At 36.4% G+C, this 21,245-nt stretch overlaps 2 protein-coding genes across 2 annotated transcripts in view; one reads left to right on the top strand and one right to left on the bottom strand.

Moving 5' to 3' along the window:
• The window catches only part of LOC149089928 (neuroligin-4, X-linked-like), a 180,844-nt gene that overhangs the window by 93,757 nt on the left and 65,842 nt on the right, over nt 1-21,245 (bottom strand). The window lies entirely within an intron of this gene.
• LOC149089929 (uncharacterized) lies at nt 9,679-11,637 on the top strand. The gene has a single exon (XM_089234378.1). The coding sequence runs from the start codon at nt 9,679-9,681 to the stop codon at nt 11,542-11,544; it is 1,866 nt and encodes a 621-aa protein (XP_089090504.1). The 3' UTR covers nt 11,545-11,637.

Genomic DNA, 21,245 nt, shown 5'->3' with positions numbered 1-21,245 from the left:
AGCTAGTTGTAATGTTTTCAAGTACTCGTGTGCGGCGAAAAAAAAAAAAAAACACATTGGTGGTGGTAATATGTACAACACCAGTTCACCAGTTTTTCTACTACACAGACCGCAGTAGGGAGTGTTGGGCTAAGGTCAGGGTGATAAATGCTGTGCAACAACAACATCGAGTCAGCTGAGTATTTAAGTACATTAAATGGCTAGCTTTGCACATCAATTGATATTTGCTTCTAAGAAAATCAATATCCGTAATCTATTTTCTGTTTTCGACCTCTTAAATGATGGCTGGCGAGGCATATCAATTGACCATTTTTGTCGACCAATTATTACATGAATTCATAAAATCGCTGTTATGGCGAGTGTGAGAGTCACCTTTGTAAAAATGGTCCAGCATAGTAGCCTACTGTACAGTGTAATTTTTTCTTTAATCTGTCAGTGTGTATTTTTGGCGATTCGCCAACTTCATAACGACATATTATTCAATGTTACTGTTTTCGATAGTACTACTAATACTTTGATAATCAATATTTTTTTGCCATCCCGAAAAAACAAAATATTCCAATTTCGATACGATATGCTGGTCGACAATCGATTCGATCTTCCTCCCACGATATATACGAACGGAGATAAATTCCCAGAAATTTAATTGCTTATTTATTGAATTCCCATCAACGTTGTGCCGAAAAGATACAAGATCGTATAACATTTTCGCATCGCATTCTTTTTATTTCCCATGTATAAAAAATAAACAATACTTCAATAGAATTCCTTAAAACTCGTTTTTTAATACCTTTAGCTCAACTACCGAAATGTAATCAATTTCCAATTTCAGTTTTCAATGGTAGATACAAATTGTTTTTGTCTTTTGTCCCGTTTTCTTTCTTTCGAGTCATGATTGATTTTTATCCATAGCTAATATGCTTTCTATTTTGTTTCAATAATATTTCAAAAAATATATTTTTTAAATATAATTTAAATTACGATAATTCTCATTAACGCCATCAGATTCAGCTCATCTGTAAAACAGAAGAGAGAAGAGAATACGAGACAAAAATTAGAGTCATACTTACTGCAAGTGAAAATATAGGTTTTAATTTTTTTCGTTTTAAATGATTTTGGTAATTTCGGTTTGATTTCTTGTTTCGTCAGATTTTAACACTAAAAATATATCTCCACAGGAAAATATCAATCAACTTCTTTTCAGATAGAAAAATGTCCTTGAGCTTGTATGAGAAAACAATTGACTCATTGCTATGTATGATGGATATTATTTTTTTAATTTATTACAGAAAAACCTCTCTTTTGCGGATACAGGCGGGACAGAAAAAATTCGTCCATAAAAGAGGTTGTGACCGTTAATTAGAGGTTTGAAATGCATACTTTTATTATGCACGAGTGACTTATTATTTGACCGTTAAAGGGGGCTGAGGGGTGTTTTACTGTATTTTCTTACTGAATATCATTTTTTTATTATTCGCTTTCTCAATATTTTTTTTGTAAAGAGGCCCGCGGCATTCCTTTTATTTCCCGTTGAGGTTGATGCACTTCATGTTATTGACACAGAGGGTCTGTAGAACACAAAATGTTAAAAATTGCTGCTCCTAGAGTTTGGCACATCTATGATAAAAATTGCAATTTTTCTTCCAACATTTTTTTGCTGTTATTTCCTTTTAAGCGGAACTGTATACACATAATAAATAAAACATATAATAATAAAGAATTGAATAAATAATGAAAAGTTTGTTTTTCAATGTTTTCTTGAGAAGACCTCGTGAGGTTTTTCCCCATGTGAGATTCCCTCACGTAGAAAAAAGAGTTTTTGCACACATTGTTTTTTTTCACATTGCTCCTAAAATCCATAACGCTGCAACTATTGATTTGCCAAATATAACACCAATTTTTTTGCTTTTAACCAATGACTTCAACAATAACTTGCTAGTATTTCAAATATCGAAACTTACTTTTATACTCGGACATAAATTTATGAATTCGATTTTGTTTCGCCGGAGCAATTCGCTAATTTTTAATTACAAATAAATACCTGTCTGCCACCACCTTGATTTTTATACTTGGTATTTTCTTCAATTTACTGTTCACATAATATGTTTTATATATGGAAGGTTGAGAAATCAAGTGGTGTAAGTCCAGATTTGGTTGATGTGAACTGTCACATGAAATACAATTATTGTCATTAAATAACTAATCATTTTGATACTCACTTTGAAATAAAGTAGTGCAAGTTGAAGTTGATGAAAAATAGCGTACATATGGCAACAATATAATTTTCCTCACACGATAATTACTAGTAATTTCAAATGCAAATCTCTTTGACTTGAAATTTTTTTTCAAAGTTACTTACACCACTTGATTTGTCAACCCCACCCTATATATGTCTATTTTATTTTAACACTGTTATATTAATTGTATTAAAGAACTCTAACGTTAGCTACGTTGCATGTTGTCAGTGCGGGTAGCCAAGTTACCCAATGTCAACACATATTCAACTCACAGTTAATCGACTTTTGCGTCAGTTTATAACATGTTGTGTGTATTTTTTTTTTTTTTTTTTGTATAAGTGAATAATTTTGTTTCAAGTAAAAAAAAACCTGAAAATTTCAGATTTAGTTATACAAAAGAAGAGAAGAAAGGTAAAATTTAAATGCTACTGTAATCTGGAAGAGATGGAAATGAGCATCCCCGAAATCTAGAATGATTATAATAATGAAACAAGGAAGATAAACACTCCCTTGTTCATCAAATATCTTTTATATTATTCATTTTGTACACATATTTGTATACAACTCTGAAAAAATGGGAGGAGGGGGGGGGGAAGACACTGCTTCTCTCCTGTAACTACTCGGCACGACGATTAAAAACCATTGCTGTAAATAATTTAATATATGTTTCTCTATTCTGTAGTTCAAAAGTTTGAGCAAAAACTGACTCCGCCCACTTGCAGTTGATTGACAAGACGGAGGTGGGGGCATGCTATCGGACAAAGCTCTCTACAGAGAGAAAGCTGTACTCTGGATTGCCAAAATGAGAGAGTTCTAAGATAACGAGATATTTTGGATCGCCACTGTAAGGGTCAATTATTCTTTTCACATGAAACGACCTAAAATCTTTCTAAACTAGAAGTGTATCAGAAAAGCGATTCCGAGTTGGAAATAATCAATTTGGATCTCTTCAGTGACAGTTACACATGGGATTAATTTTGACTTTCAGAAAATTTAGCTCACGACGCGGCGGTTTAATGTCCGAGACATAACAGACATGCATTCACATCAACTAAAACATTCGTTACCCGAGGCAGAAAAATCACGAAAAAAAATCTTCGTTTGCCATATTATTTGTCAGCCGAGGCGATCGTTAGCCGAGGTATCACTGTATAATATTAAAATGGGAGCTATAGAAAAAAATTGTCTCACATCTGGGAACTGACATTCAAACCTCTCTCTCTTCCTGAATCTTTTTTTTTTTCTATTTTATTTCTTCTACGACGTTGATTCAGAGTGTTCATAAAAGTAGAAACTATGAAGTTTTCCCAAGAAGGAAGGAGGTAATAATGGCGGAAAAGAGTAGACACTCACACACACACACACGTATATACAGAGAGAGAGTGTTCCAGTCTAGTTGGGAGAGCAAGATAAAGAGAGCTTTGGGGATCTCTCTGTTACACTCGTCACTCTCCACTCGAACTGGAAGTTACCGTTCGCTGATTGCTTTCCAAATGATCTCATCTAAGTGATACGGGCCAACGGACAGAAGAAAGTTGAGCCCCTGTGAGAAATAGATAGCAGTAGGGCCCACGACGAAAAACTACCAGAATTTCCAGCAATTGCACATTGAGACCTATTAAGGAACTCTCTTTCTCTCGCTCTTACTTTCTAATACTACGATCAGTTGGCCTTTTTCCCTTATATTTTTCTCCTCGATAAATCTAAAAACCTAATCATTAGGAATACAAACTTGATATTTGTGACTAGTACTTCATGAATAATTCATTGTATACAGTATATTTATATATTATACGAAAGTGGACACTATTATCAGATCCGAAAAAGTAAATATTTCTTGATCCAATTATGATGATTATAATTATCTGACAAGTTTCTTGAACGCTCCAGAATTTATCTCATGTTCTATTATTAGTAAATTCGAAGAAAATAAATCCAGTTAAAAAAATTCTTTGAACACAATGGTCTTGGAATAGAGCAGTGATTCCCGAATACTTTAGGTTGTGGACAAAGCCCTCCCCCACCCGGGAAATCTTGGTGTCTGCCACCATCGGACCCTAAGTAAAAAGGCCGTGGACACTCAGTTAAAAAGCCGTGGACCCCTAGGGATCCGGCAATCCCTGTTGGGAACCACTGGAATAGAATGATGTACTCGTCTTCCGATTGCGGATTCAGTGAAGTTACCTTACTGCAAGTCATATCCATGCAGCAGTCCAAATGATATTTCAAGAGGATCGTTTATGAAAGTGAAGATGCTCAATGATGCCAGCGGGAATGGATGGAATTCTCGCACACAAAAATCAAAAATATTACCACAGATAATATGTAAGAGCACTGCCTCGTAGTAGCGTGAAGCTATTGAAGGTCACGCCAAAATATAAAGAGGGCTAATTTTAGACAGGGACCTACAATTTATTGCCGATTCCGAACGGCAGGCTCGTTTTTATACTCATCGAGAGGCTGGTGCGTTAAACCCTCGATGGGGACTCCCTGTGGTAGCAATTTTTTCTGCGGTCATGTCGCCGTTTCTGTTATACCTCTGCGTCAGGAAAGTTTTTTGACAAGGACGAACCGGATATCGAACTCGCGACACCTCTAAACATGCTTTGGTACTTTAGGCAAGTATCTTATCGACCTGGGCTAGCGCGCCTAGTTTTGTAGTTACAATAATGCTAATATACTGACTTGTAGAGAAAACAATTGTTATATTGAATATGGAATTAACTCAATTTCGTGCATTTTTGAGTTATGACGTTATTTTGCCGGTGTCGATGTGTGTGTATCCCCGGAGCAAAGATGATACATTCTAGAATCACAATCATTTGCAGCAAGCGATTTCCAAGAACTGAAGAAGATTCCCAATTTCTTTCTACTTCTTCTTCTATTTGAATTTCTCCCATAAGTCAAAAATTAGGCATATACCACTATGGCGATAACGCAGACGATAGTATGGCGGTAACTTACGTTACACATTTTCGAGATTTCATTAGGAGAATGTATTTAGTTTCCACTTTTCTCTCTTTTAAAATGTCAGCTTCCACGTGCATTACTTTTACTCAAAACCAAATTCTGTGTATTTAAAAATAATTTTTTTTTATCAATTTTAAAAAACTGAAGTTCCGAAACAATTTGCTTCGGTAAATAAAAAACGAAGAAGACAAGAATCATTCGTCTGGAATCAATTATTTCAATCCGTGTTGTCCCAAGCGACAAATAAATCACAAATCCTTTCCTGGAGGAGATTTACTCGGACATCTTTGTACGTAGAACAAAAAAAAAAAAAAAAAATTGAATAAAAATTTTGGTACCGAACATAGAAGAGTATTAGTAAAGATCTGAAGAGAGAAAATCGGTGAGGAAAAATAAAATTTTTCTTTGTAGAATGCCAAATCCTAACCCTTACACGTTCACAGCAGAAAATAAGAAAATCTCTGCTTTTTTTTTTCTTTATTTCGTCCTGGAATGTTGATTAGTCTAGTTGACTATATATCCTAGAATCCCAATCATTCGCCGCAAGCGATTTCGAAGAACTTAAGAAGAATCCCAAATTCTCTTTTCTTCTTCTATTTGAATTTCTCCCATTATTTACTTGCCCTCTTTCATTTTTTTTTCTTCCTATCTCACGCCTTTAGCTTTCTCTCTCATCCGGGTTTTTCTCCCTTCCAGGCCGAAAATCTCGTTTTTTCTTTCTTTCCTTCTTTCTTTCAATTCTAGGATTCTTAAATTTCTTGAATTCTCTCACCATCGAACAGAAAGTTGATAACTAGAAGGTGCCGTTTTCATTTCGAAAAGTTCAGTAAAATGATCTTTCCTCCATTTCCTATACCATCCGCCTTCATTCATCCCATTCCAGGACCACGGCTCTCTATTTCCCAGAATATATATATATATATATTTTCCCCTTTTTTTTAGGTTTTCCTTCCTATTCCGCCTCCTTTTTTTTTACCTTCCGACTTATCCTATTTCTCTCTTCACAACTGCAGACGTGCTTATTTGATTGGTTGAGTCAGGATTTCTAGATTTGAATTCCGAATTTAATGAGATTGAGAGGCTTTTAGTTTTAAAACAGCTCTTGTGAAAGAACGTTTTTTTTCGAAAAAATCTTTTTTTTCATAAAAAGTAAAAAGAAACGGTTCCAGCCTAGTTTTCCTTTTTCATTGAGGTTTACGTTTGATATGGGAAAGTTTTTTTTTTTGTTGAATTTTTTTTGGTGACGTTTGCTTTGCTGATTTTTTTTGTTTTTTTTTCAACTTTTTTCTTTTAGATTTCGATGCCATTTAGTGATTTATTAATAGAAACCAATATTTTTGAATATTTATTTCAATACATGCTAACTACCTGGAAATATGAGTATACGGATGGGATTTTTTTTCTTCTTATTTATAAGTATGATAAATTTCGATTTAAAAATGTTTAATAAAAATAAGAAATATGTTTTCAGTATAAAATTTCACATCTTTTTTTTTTTTTTGATTTTAGAAATTTACAGAGAATTCGTCTCTATTAATAAAAAAAAGTACGTAAGTAGCGATTCGTAAAGTTTGTCGGTGTACGGTTGAGTTATCCAACATTTTCCACTAGAAATTTTGTAATTAACGAAATGGGGGTATTTTATTTTTATACTAAATTTTGCTTTTAGTAATGCTTTTTTAAATCTTAATTGAAAATTAAGAAAAAAACTCATTTTTTAATTTAGTGAAATTAATGGGACGTTAAAGAAGATACCCGAATTTTGAGAAATATTACAAATAAATAGTGTAAAAGCCGTTTTTTTATATATTAATTTAAAAAAATAATTTAATTCACTCAAGAGTCAAAATTATTCCGCAGTGTCATTCAGGATTGAAAATGGACTGATTCTTATGCAGGTAAAATCAATCCTACATTCATATGATACAAATTTATTCCGCTGATGATACAAATACAACGCCACAACAGGCAAATTGCCCAACGAGGTGGCTGACTTAAGAACATCATGGATCCCCGAGCCCCTACCTACTACTGCTACACCCACACATGCACCCCCCCCCCCCACGGAACCCCCCCAACGAATCGGTACATGTGGGAATGTGCGTGTACGTGTAGTGCAACCTGACGTAAAGTTTGTTTCTGTGTGTAGTTGCTTGTTATGTGTAGTGCTGTCATCTGCCCCCAGTTTTTACTAACTATGAGTTAAGTGTTATGGTTGAATGATTTACCGTTGTAGGACTGTTGCTCTCTGTGGCGAGACTTTTTAACGGGGAGATCGGCTCGCATTTGCGCCTTGAAGTTGGGAACCACAGAAAACCAACTTCAGCCGACCACCACTGTGGGGTTCGAACCCGGATCCTCGCATCACGGGTCCGGCACTATAACCACTCGACCACCACAGCGGCTATATGAGCAGCGCATTATTATTGCTATCGAATTAATGGATTACATAATGCTGATGGTGGAAGGGGGGAATCCCAGCGATAGGGAGATGCTCCAGACGAACTTGAATATGATTGCAGCATGGGTAAATGAACGAAACATGACCTTTAATACGTGTATGGCCGCTCATTTTGGTTCGAACAAACCACACTTCTCTTACGAGTTGAATGGTATTACTATCCCTGATGCAACTAGGGTCGCCGATTCGAGAATTCTCATTGAGAAGCGGCTTGGGTTTTCTGGAAATTGTTGTGATGCAAAAAAAAAAAAATTAAAAATGTAAATGTGATGATAGTGTGACGTCCATCGAATCCTACCCCTTGAACTTATGTGGACTGCCCCGGCGGGTGCAGACAAAACATCCGCCGGTTGTAAACACCTGCTCCTGTAGAGTAGTACGCCGTCGTCTAACGAGAGATAAGAACTTGGAGAGAGAGAGAGACGAACCGAGATAGTGAATGGATGTGCGACCAACGTGGTCGACACTAAAGTATTTTAACTAAAATGTAGAATGTACATATATTGTTATTTAAAATTAAAAATCATTTAATCAAGAATAATGATTTGTTATCTCATTGGCAAAAATGAGTTCACCACTACGCTACAGCTAAAAAATTTGGTGGCAGCGGTTTGGATGTGTTTCACGTCGTTCCGATGTTCTTCTTCGTAAAAGTTTTTGACTGTTGATGTCTCCAACAATAGTTTCGAATTCGGCCATCCGTGCCGTCGAAAGATTTGGTCATCAGTGCCATTGAGAGATCCGGCCATCCGTGCCGTGGAGAGATTTGGCCATCCGTGCCATCGAAAGATTCGGCCAACCGTGCCGTCGAAAGATTTGGTCATCAGAGCCATTGAGGGATCCGGCCATCCGTGCCGTGGAGAGATTCGGCCATCCGTGCCGTCTGGATAAATCTCGGAACTCTGGAGGAATTGGGTCATCAGCTCCGTCAGGAGAACAATAAGTGCCTTGAAGTAGAGTAGTGTGTAAACAGCAGTTTCACCCAGTGACTTTTGCGACAGTGATAGTTATTGTTGGATCATCAGATCATCTCGTTAGGTTCTAAGTCTCTCCGAAGTCCGAAGGGGTAAGTGCCATGATTAAGGCAAAAAATTTTTTTTGAGGCACAGTATTGTTTAAAATGTACCGCAGTTGATTTTATTTATTTGTGGTAGATTGTATATTTTGATTATTCTTGAAAAATAGCTGAATTACTTTTATTTTGAAGTTAGTTTGTATAACTAATATTATCAGCTATGGCATTCCTTGCAAAAGCTAGAAAAGAAGATTTGAGGTTGTTAGCGGAAGAGTTGGGGGAGAATGTGAATGATAGAATGAGAATTTTGGATCTAAAAAGACTGATTATGAATTCAGCAGATTTTGAAGAAGAGTTTGTTAAGGGGCAATTTTTTAATATTGTCGAAGAGCGAGAGGCTAGGGAGGAATTAGCTAAGAGAAAACTTCAGGAAGAAATAGAAGAGAAACAGAAAAAAGAAGAATTCGCGAGAAAACAAATGGAGGAAGAGGCAGAAGAAAAAAGAAAAAGGGAAGAACGGGAGTTTGAATTAGAGAAACTACGCTTAGAAGCAGCAATAAAAAACGAGGGTCGAGGTTGTTTGGATTTCGATATAAGAAGCTGTGGGGGAAGTTATGAGCTGACAAAGCTTGTCCCCAAGTTCGATGAAAAGGAAATGGATATCGCGTTGTTTCTTGCTTTATTTGAAAGGCAAGCCAAAAGAGTGGGGGGTAGAAAAAAAAAAGTGGGTATCAGCCATGTTGGCTCTTTTACCACCCGACGTGGTACAACTTATAGCAAAGGAATCCGAAGAAAATTTTGATAACTTTGAACACATCAAAATGGTTCTCCTAAACAGGTTCAAAATGACCCCAGAAAATTTTCGATTAAAATTTGTCAAACATCAGAGAAATTCAGCCAAGCCGTGGCGGGATTTCGTTTTTGAACTTTCTAAATATTTTGATGAGTGGGTGGAAGGTTTGCAAGTGACTGATTTTGAAGGGCTAAAAAAATTGATGGTCACTGATCAAATAAAAAGGCGCGTTAGAGAAGGGTCGAAAAACCCTCAGGACAAAAAGTATAGCAATAATAGATGGCAATATGCAGATAAAAAGTTCCCTAATAAATCTGCTCACTACGAGAAAAAAGATCTACAAAAACAAGAACATAGAGAATTTGAGAAACGTAGGTCCCTTAAATGCTATCAATGTGGTTCGCCATCGCATTTACGTCCGAACTGCCCAAAATTGAAGCGAACATCAGAGGGTACAGTTAATTATGTTAATGATGGGTCAAAAGATCTTTTAGACCCATATACAACCCTTGGTAGAGTAAATGGCATTCCTATGAAAATTTTGAGGGATTCGGGGGCCACAATAGATATAGTTTGTGAGAAGCTTATCACTCCTGATATGTTGACAGGTGAAAACATATGGCTTAAAACGCCGTTAGATCCTGATCCCAAGTGCCTACCCTTGGCACATGTTGAATTATGCGGTAGTTTTGGAAAAATATGTACCAAAGCAGCAGTCATTAGAAACGAATTAGATCAGGGGCGGTATCTCTTAGGAAACCGTACGGCGGAATTATTGGAAGGGTGTGAGAAGCCTTGTCTTTTGTCCCCAGAGGCGTTGAATGCCGTAGAAACAAGGGCGCAAACGAAAGCAAAGTTTAATAAGGGGATCATCCCAGAAGAGAAAAATGTTGAAGTTCTCGGGGAGAGTTGTTTAGGCGCCCAAGAAAATGAAGAGGCAGGTGATGATCGTCTGTTATCAGATATTATTGTTGACGAAAGTGATAATCTTCAATTGCCAGAAGTCAGTAAAGGGGCTGAGGAATTGTCTTTGTTGAAGGTTAGTTCTAAGAAACTATCTAAAATGCAGCAGGACTGTCAATCCTTAAGGGAATTAATGGCATTAGCCCAAAAGCCTGTAAATCCTACTGCGAAGAAGACATATGTTCTTGAAAACAATCTGTTGTTTAAGATGCATGAGGACCACCTCGGAAACATAACAAAACTACTACTAGTACCGATGGAACTCAGAAATAGTGTTAAGGCACTTTGCCATGAAAGCACTTCGGCTCATGTAGGAGTTACAAAATCAAAAGATAAGCTTTTGAGATATTACTTTTGGCCTGGGTGTTATAAAGATATGGAGGAATATGTGCGTACTTGTGACCAATGTCAAAGAGCGGGAAAACCTAACGAAAAGAAGAAGGCACCTCTCAAATTGGTTCCCATTATTCAGGAAGTATTTTCAAAAATTAACATAGATGCTTGTGGACCTCTTCCAGAGACCCCAACTGGGAAACGGTACATCATTACAGCCATGTGTCTATCTTCTAAATACCCAGAAGCTATACCGGTCGTTGATATTAAATCAGTGAGTGTGGTCAATGCACTACTCGAGATATTTAGCAGGACAGGTTTCCCGAAAGAAGTACAGTGTGATCAAGGGACGTCGTTTACGAGTGCTCTCACTTCGGAATTCTTTCAGAGATTTGGGGTTAAGGTGAGTCACAGCTCCGTGTATCACCCACAGTCCAACCCTGTGGAACGGTTTCACAGAACCATTAAACGTTTGTTGCGGTGTCTGTGTGAAGAATCTGGGCCCGATTGGGAAAAACACCTTCCGCTAGCATTGTTAGCGTTACGTACAGTTACACACGAAAGTACAGGGTTCACTCCTTCAGAACTAGTGCACGGGAAGAATCTAAGAACTCCAGAAACATTAGTGTATGAACAGTGGACACAGTCAGGGGATGAGAAAAGTCCTGTTACAGAATATGTTCTTAAACTCATAAATAGGATGAAAAGGTGTCAGGACTTGGCAGTTAGCAAAATGGAAGAATTACAGGTAACTAGAAAAAAAATGGTATGATAAAAATTCTGTAAAAAGGGAATTTAAGCAAGGTGACGAAGTACTCATTTTTGCAATTTCTAAACCGAATAAGTTAGCAGTTCAGTGGGCTGGTCCCGGTGTAATTCAAAATAGACTGTCCGAGACGAATTACATTGTTAAGCTTCCGGATAGAAAAGAACAAATATATCATGTAAATATGCTAAAACCGTATTACAAAAGACCCGAGAGCATTAATTTCCTGGATTGCGTAGGAAATGATGGGTACACGGACAATGATATAGATTTTCCCCATTTGGATACCAATCCAAATATTTTCAATTTTGAAGACATTGTCCAGAAAAGCAACTTGCTTGAACGTATAGATCCCCAAAGAATTGAACAATTGCATAAACTGGTGAATAAATATTCTGAGATGTTTTCTAACGAGCCAGGAATGACCCATCTGGTTGAACATGATATCACGTTGATAAATGATAAGCCCGTCAGAGCTAGGCCGTATAAGATTTCTCAACGACAGAATGGTATTTTAAAAACTGAAATTCAACGAATGTTAGATTTGAAAATAATTGAAGTAGGGGAATCAGATTATACCTCACCAATGATCTTAGTTGAAGCACCACATAAGGATCCCAGACCTTGTATTGATTATCGCCGGTTAAATGAGGTGATACGCACCGAATTTTTTCCATTGCCAAATATCGAAGAAAGGCTTGAATTAGTTTCATCAGCAAAATTTATTACTTTGTTAGATTTATCCAAAGGATACTGGCAGATTCCATTGAGTCCCACAGCTCAAAGATTTGCCGCTTTTGTTACCAGTTTCGGAACGTACAGGCCACTACGCATGCCATTTGGTCTGAAAAATGCTCCATATTTCTTTAGTAAACTTATGGCAGAATTACTAAGAGAGTATGAAAATTTCGCTGTACCATACCTCGATGATATAGCTATATTTTCTGAGTCATGGGAGACACACCTGAAACATGTCGAATTAGTGTTAGAACGCTTGAAGGGAGCTAAATTAACACTAAAACCATCAAAATGTCGTTTCGCCCAAGATCATGTCAAATATTTGGGTCATATAGTTGGGCAGGGGTATAGGAAACCACGTGAAGCGAAAATAGAGGCCATTGAAAAGTTTCCTACTCCAGAAACCAAAACTGAAATCAGAGCTTTTTTAGGATTGGTAGGGTATTATAGTCATTACATTCCTATGTTTTCGGTATTGGCTGCACCGTTATCAGAAGCTTTAAAAGGGAAAGAAAAGACAGGAGAAATCATCTGGACTTCTGAGTGTAATGCGAGTTTCACTTGTTTGAAAAACAAGTTAATTAGTCAACCAGTGCTATATGCACCAGATTTCTCTAAGCAATTTATTGTGCAGACTGATGCGTCAAATATGGGAATGGGTGTCATTTTAGCTCAAGAGGATAGTGCAGGAGAAGAACATCCTATCCTTTTTCTCAGCAAAAAGTTTTCTCAGGCAGAAAGAAACTACACTACTACTGAGAAGGAATGTCTGAGCATTGTTTTTGCTGTTAAACGTTTACACTATTATCTAGATGGTCAAAAATTCTTGATTGTCACTGATCATAATCCTCTCGTGTGGTTACAGAAGAATTGTAGCACAAACCAGCGTCTGATGCGTTGGGCATTGTCACTCCAACAATATGACTTTCAGATAAAGCACAGACCTGGTCGCAAAAATAGGAATGCTGATGTGCTAAGTCGTAATATTCCCGAATGACCTGCAATTTGTTGAATGTTTCGAAAATTTTATGTATGAATGCTTTAATTTTTCTTGTTATTTTTTGTGTTATATTATTCCATCATAATTGCAGAGTTTAATGAAGAATTGTGGTTTTTTTTGTGTGTTGTTCAAAAATTATTTTGAATTCGGTTATATATAAACCCAGAAAATTCTACGGATCATATAATTTTTTTTTATTTTTCAAATTTATTTTTCTGTGATTTAATTGCAATGTATCGAGAACAATGTTTTTTTTCTTTTTTTTAATTTTTTTTTGTGCCTCAATTTGCCTGACATGGTACTTCAGTGGTAATATATCCCTATATAAGTGTTAATATAATTTTATTGCAATCTTCTTATAAGCTTATTTGTGGTTAATTTAGATTGTGAATTTAGATTGTGAATTTCCATTGTGAAAATCCCAATGGAAATTTCTTTAAGGGGGGAGGAAGCTGTGACGTCCATCGAATCCTACCCCTTGAACTTATGTGGACTGCCCCGGCGGGTGCAGACAAAACATCCGCCGGTTGTAAACACCTGCTCCTGTAGAGTAGTACGCCGTCGTCTAACGAGAGATAAGAACTTGGAGAGAGAGAGAGACGAACCGAGATAGTGAATGGATGTGCGACCAACGTGGTCGACACTAAAGTATTTTAACTAAAATGTAGAATGTACATATATTGTTATTTAAAATTAAAAATCATTTAATCAAGAATAATGATTTGTTATCTCATTGGCAAAAATGAGTTCACCACTACGCTACAATAGTAATCGGTAATTTCTATGTAAATTAAATTATTCAATAGTTCATTTTATTTCTGATTGAAAACAAAAAAAAACAATTTTGTTTCCATAACTTTTTTTAGTTACGTAGCAAATTATCTAACCTGGTACTTGGTTGTAGTGTTGGTCGAAAAATGGTTAAAATGTAATACAGGTAAACTAGTTAGATATCATACTTCTGTAACGACTTACTATATGGCCCATTCTCACGAAATAGGACAAACAAATCAAAATACATGTAGATATAAATGAACCAAAATACCAAAAATAACTCTTAGGGTCACTTATTTACCTGCTGATAAATAAAATATAGTCACCAGTGAAATTCGCTTTAAAAAAGCATTTAAGTTTAACCATGTTATAACAGATAGACAGACGCGATGTGGCATTTTGCCTATTTCACCACTTGATATTATGCTTGTCGCTCGCAACATTTCGCATATATTTCATAGTTCATTTTCAACTTGGACAAGCACTGATGGTCTGAATATTTTTTTTTGCCGATTTCATTTTTTTTTGTATTTGCAATTATCGTTTATTTATTTTATTTCATTTTTTGTCAATTTTATGGGGACAAGAGGTTTCAATTTGTTTCTGTGTTGCTAAACATTCCCAGAAAGCAAAGTCTTTATATAAAACATTACTGCAGCTTGATGTTGCAACCAAGAAATTCGATTTTTTACTTTTTTACTCCCTTAACCTGGAATCAAATCTTCCTTCTGGTTACCTAAAGCCAGGAAACAGACATTTTTACATGTTTTGCAACGCTGAGTTGCTTTAGACATTGAAGTCTCTGAACTGTAACCTGAGGTAAAATGAAAATAATTGTCAATTATATATTTCTCGCAAAAAAAGTAGCTTCGAAAACGACGTTTAATATAAAGACACTATCTTATTTTTTTCCTAAATAAATCTAATTTCCGAATTAATTAAAAAAATCTAGTTGATTTAAAAAGAGAAGTTGAAGTGATGACTACATACTTCTTAACCTTCTCAACACAAAATTTGATAAGTGGTAACTGGTGTTGTAGGACTTGAACCAATATTTTCCAAATGTCACAAACGGAAAAAAAAGGTGGGAAATTTCTATTTGGCTATAAAATATTAGAAAAAACATATTTAAAATTATGTAAAAATTGAAATATGAAAATTTATACTGATCCTAAAAATATATATTCCTCTTTTATGATAGAAAATTATCATTTTAAAATTTAAAAAAATGGGCTGGGAACAGGAAGGAGAATGACATTTCCTTAACAAATGAAAATTTGTTCAAGCAGATTTTACAAATATATTGATGAAAAAATTATAGAGTGATGATTTTGTCAGAAACAGTACAAATTTAAAATGCGGGGGAAAAAATGCAATGCAATTAAATTAAACGTAAACTGCTGGGGACACAATTTAGGCCAATTTCGTGAGAATGAATTATTACATTCACACTTGAAATAGTATTTTGCGGCTTTCCTGACGGACCTCGTGGCATCCCAGGATGACACGAAACAACGTTAGTGAATCATTATGCCCATTAAAATAGTTTGTGAAAGTATAGTAATATACAGTATATTAGTTCAAAAAAATATAAATACAAAATCTCATATGCATTTTAATATATTTGTTCAGTAATCTCATAACTACCATCGACAGAGCTGTAACACAGATTATTTGTAGCTGCCAACAATTCTTCCAGGCCACACTGATGGTATTTCTCTGAGAAGTTGTTGATAAGGTTTTCGTTAGATGGGCCCAAGTATATTGGAGTAATGTATGTTGTGGAAAGGTGCTGGATGATCAATTTTTAGTTCTGTGGGTATGGTGATTTTCGTTGCAAACAATTGTTTCAGAGAACTGGCCAACACATCCAACTCAACAATTGTAAACCTGTGTGGTTATGGGTATCAGATTCAACTTCCACGAACATACGAAGCAATCATGATACTCACATGACCACACAGTGGCAGATGAATATATTCTGATAACATTACTAAATTTGATCAGATAAGACAACCATTATATGTTTTATAGACAGTTATTATATATATTATCAATTATTTTCGAGGTATATATGGTTTGTATAAAATTGCTGAAGGCTACTTTAGTTATATTCAACATCCATATTTCTTACGGCCATCATTTTAAGCGGCCTCGTTGGACATTTTTCGTCTGTTGTGACCTTTGTGCTCGTATTTGTATTTCTATTTTACGCTGTAATTTGTTCATGGAACTCTATATTTTGAGTAAATACTTATTGTACTTACCCGAAGCGAGTAATTGTATAATAATGTTTCTGTGAGGTTTAGCAATACTTTTCTTTCCGATCATGAAATGCTTATTTCACGAATGGACCCTAAAAAGCATTCCCGTATAAACTCGGTCATATCTGACGAGATTTTATTCTGAAAATCGACTATTGCAGAGAGCATATTCTCAACATACCCATACTTCTCTCTTTCGATAACTCAACCGAGAGCGAAGGAATGCACTATTTTCCACGCTCGGAAATTATAGCTGCAGTTTTCCAAAAAAAAAAAAAGTCTAATAACACTTTATCAAAGGAGCAAAGTATGCGTGCTACAGAAGTATTTCAATAAAGATTTAGTCGCCCTCAATCGTTATTATTTTTTTCTCATTCCTTTCTGAAAGGCAAAGCCGTTGTTTACGCCTTATTGCCTTCACCTGAAAAATAAATATTATCCGTTATGCTGCATACACATCTACACACTATCAAACATACGTTTCCAAGGAATGGAAAAGATAAAAAAAAATAAAAATGGACTTATATGTGGGGAGAGAGAGAGAGTATGTGTGTGTCTTATAGGGAAATAGCACGGTATGGCGAGAAAGTGCGGATTATGGGCAAGCAATTTCCCAGGTCATTTCTTTGATGATGATTGACCGCAATTTCTCTTAGACATATCGCCCGGGCAAACAGCAATTTCCTTTACCCTTTTTTTGTTTTTGCTCGATCTCTTTTTCATCCTCAACCTCATCACAATCTACCACGAAATCGCTTCAGCAGCACAAAGTTTGTAAAGGGTACATGTTCCTCCATAAATGTATATATCTATATATACACGCACACACACACACACACGCGCGCTGTACGGATCTCGACTTAGAGACATATGTGCATTATGTGTAATGGACGAAAAGAGTGGAAGGTCGTACCTGAAACACAATGCTGTAACCAATGCCCGAAATTACTTCCTGATGGCATTTTATTCTTGTTCCCGTTTTTGTTTGTGTTCTTTCCTTCTTTGGTCTAGATCTGGTTTCAAGTGAGTTGTTGGTGATATTGTTTATACTTTGATGTAGGTGTGATGCGTATGGTTTCTCAAGTAACATCTAAGAGAGTAACAGCAGTTTCTGAACAAAAAATAAGCATTTCTACATGAAGCTAAGTTTTGATTAAAATATTCAATATTTTTGTATTGGCCATTTCTATGTTATTTGCATCCTGAGATGGACTTTTCGAAAGTCAATGATAGAAAAACTGTTATTGTTGCAATATTAATTCCACAGTAGTTCCTGTATTCCCTAGTTGATGCTGTCTTCTTGTTAGCACGAAATCTCGCGACAGATGGCACTGCTGGCCATCACGGGTTATCAGCTGATTACTTATCACCGTCCATCGCACGTTACCGTTCAGCATATATGCTCCAAAGACGAAATCACATTTTTTCTACAGCGTAGAGGTAGTACACTCTCTCGGACTGCGAGAGAGCTACGGTTCGAGTCCCGGTGGTGGACAAATGCGAATTTTTCTTTCCTAGTCATCATTTCTGCTTAACAACCAGTTCCTTGCATTAAAAAATGTAGAGAAGACATCTTTCTCTACATATAATGGGGTATAGTCACCGTATGCCCTTTGCAATTTTATGAGCATAGCGGTGTCTCTCGTCGACAGGATCCAAGTTCGAACCCGGTTGACGGCATAGCGTTGGCGGAAGTTAGTTTCTTACGGTCTTGCAAATTTCATAGCATTTAATCTCACATATTTTGCATGTATCAGGAGTGCAGCATTTTAGATTCACCGATTTGAGAATTCTCATTGACGAGCGGCTCAGGTTTTCTGAACATTGTTCAGCGGTGGTCAAAAACTTTCGATCAATTGACGATTGCTGGATTCTTATGGGATGGACGGCTATACACCAGCATCTTATAATCCCGTTTATAATTTTGATTGCCCATTGGCGTTGATTGTTTAGATTTTATTTATTTGTTATATGACTTCAGGAGTTGACGATCAATTTTTATGTAAATTATTTTATTTTGCTGCCTTCGTCTGAGGTGGTCATGTTACGTTGTTTTTAATAAAACTTTCCGGATACACCCATCCTTCGGGAACGCTTCGATATCTCTCTGAGATGGGAAGCGGGGTGTATCCGGTCTTCAAAGGTCAAAGGTGGTCAAAAACTCGAACAGAATGTTCATGGGGGTTTCATTCTTAAAAAAATTTCTTTGCGTTCTATCAGTCATTCTTCTGCTGTTCGTATACTGTATGGTTTGGAGACCACATGCCTATAGGGTTGAAGGGGTGAAGAGAAAAAAAACTACGTATATAGTCTTTAGTATTTGTAACTGCATTTTTAATTGGGGGTTGCTGTAATTTACAAAATATATGGCATCGATATTTGTTATGGGCATCTTTTCGCAGTCAAACCTCGATGGATATTTTGTCTGTTGCGGTCTTGTATTTGTATTTTTTACAAAAGTTAAAACGCATGTACACAAATACGAATTTCAGCTCTCTGCCATTTTCGAGCTACTCATTTTCACTCACCGAAAGTGTGAATTCATTGATCGGGGAATTACTTAACCCTAATGCTTTATCCAACATTTACTGAACATGAACTCGAGTTAATTAACTCATTTAGTCATCTTATTCAGTCATACAACTATGAAATAACGCCCTTGTCAGAGTTCAATTACTGATATCATGCCTGATTCCCCTCTTCGTGGTCATTTTTTCTTTTCTAAGGATGCTGTTTATCAAAAGAAAGTTCTCGAATTCTCAAGGAACTTGAGCGAGTAATCATTTCCAAATTTGTCAAAATTACAGAAGACACGTGACGAGTTGTTGTGAATGACGGCGTACGTTTCTGGAGTGTTGTGATTTGATGTTCCTCTGTTGTCCAGAGTGTGAGTGTTATCCTTAGTTGAGGATGTGTCATCTGTGCCATGTGACGGTTAGATTTTGAGGTGACAATAGCTGCTCTTTAATCTCTTCACGCACAAGATTTTGGGAACAAATTAGATGATCAGTATTTCAAATAGTGGAGGTGCAATTAAAAAAACTGGTTTCTTTGTTCGCATGTTAGAAATAGAAGAGGGAGAAAATATATGCTGCACTCTCTTACCTTTTCTCCCCCTTATATTTCTAACATGGTATAAAAGTGTATAAGGTATAAGGATGAAAGTGAAATCTTTATGTACTGCACTTATCAAGATTTCATTTTCACCCTTATATCTCCTCTTATCTCTCTCAGATATATAATACGAAGATGCATTATATGTGGAATGAAAAATAACTAGCGCATATGCGTATAGAAAGAACAGGGAGGGGAAAAAACAACTCCTGTTCGTAGGGTTGCAGTGTAATAATGAGAAAACAGTCAGGAAGAGCTAGAATAAATTTCTTGTATTTTTTTGCGTTTCGACATGATCCTCATCAGATCACCCATGATACTTTAAGGGATTAGAGGGTATAGATATATTTTGTGTTTTCTACACATATCTTCTGCTAGAATTACTTTTTTAGTATTAAGTGTTATTGCTTTTTTGAAAATTTCATTACATTTAAAATGCCACGTTTTATTTTATATGTCATGGACGCATTTTTATCACTAATTAAAAAAATGCATAACATAGTATAAATTTCAACGCACTGGTCTTGTCGAACTAACTTTTATTCACCAAAAATGTGAATTTATTGATCTAGAATTACTTCATTCTAGTGCATTATTGAATATTTACTGAACATGAGAGCTCGAGTTAATTAACTCATAAAGTCAGCTTATTCAGTCATATAACTATGAAATAACGCTCATGTGAGAGTTCAGTTACGGAACTCATGCCTGATTCCTTTGGAGAGTGTGTGTATACATGTATGACATTTAATTCATTCCGTTCCATGAATGTGATGTTAAAACGAGGTGTGGGATGGTTTCCGGACAACTACGTACGTGATTTCAGGCTCTCTTTTTTTCCCCCCAAAAACCAGCTACTTACGAAATAGACAATCTGATTTTCCAGCCCACTTACTCAGCAGTGGCTGGAAAGTCGTAATGGTAAGAGAAAGAGTGGGTTGGGGTTCTTGAGGTTCGGCGGAAGCTCTTTTCGCAGACGCCTGGTTGAGCTAATTGCAGATAATTTGCGGCTTACTGGGGAGAGAACAGCGATAAAAGCCTGTACTACCCTTACCTCGTTTGTGTGTGTGTATGTGTGTGTGTATGTATAATATGTGTGTGTGTATGCTTGTGTTCGGTGGAAAATGGTATGGGAGGTCGTACGTATCTCTTCTACGTTCAGTTAAGCTCCAATGCTCTTGAGCAATGACTGGAAAGCTGGAACTTTATCGGGCCCATATTATGTGAGCTCTGTGGGAAGAGTTCTACGTACGATTTAAGTTGATTCCGCAGAAGTAAGGGATTTCCGATGAATTGCTGTTGAACCATGAGAATTCGAAAACTCTTCTTAAGGAATTGTCCGGTTCTTGCTGTATATTAGACGTCGCCGGGCAGTTTCTTTGGTCTATTCAGGAAATAGAAGGTGGTTCGTTAAACTAACAAGATTACAACTCGGAAATAACCATTGATTGCAAAGCAATGCTATCGACGATCTTTAGCCGATCGCATGTACAGTCGTTGTACATTTATACATTCACAAACTTTTTTTTTCTTCGGTGGCTTATCTTATTAGACCGATTCCAAGTTAATTGACAGAAAGACATCTAAGCAATCTAGCGTTGTAACATAGGCCCATACAGACGGATGTTTATTTACATTTCTCGCACTCCCGGCTAAACTCACGCTCATATTACCGGGATCAATGCCCGGGTTTGATTTTCTGAGGAGACAACTGAGTTTTCTCTCCATAGGTTCAAAAATAGGCTTAACAACCAGAAAAATCTATTTATTTCTGTGTGTATTTTTCCGGCTGATAAAACATCATTATTCCCTTGTAC

The sequence above is a fragment of the Pholcus phalangioides genome, unplaced genomic scaffold, assembly GCF_987345545.1.
Source record: "Pholcus phalangioides strain wild (caught in Gottingen) unplaced genomic scaffold, Ppha-v1.0 ptg000001l_1, whole genome shotgun sequence".
Lineage (NCBI taxonomy): Eukaryota > Metazoa > Arthropoda > Arachnida > Araneae > Pholcidae > Pholcus > Pholcus phalangioides.
The sequence above is the reverse complement of the archived record's forward strand: the minus strand, read 5'-3'. Positions and strand labels throughout refer to the sequence as shown.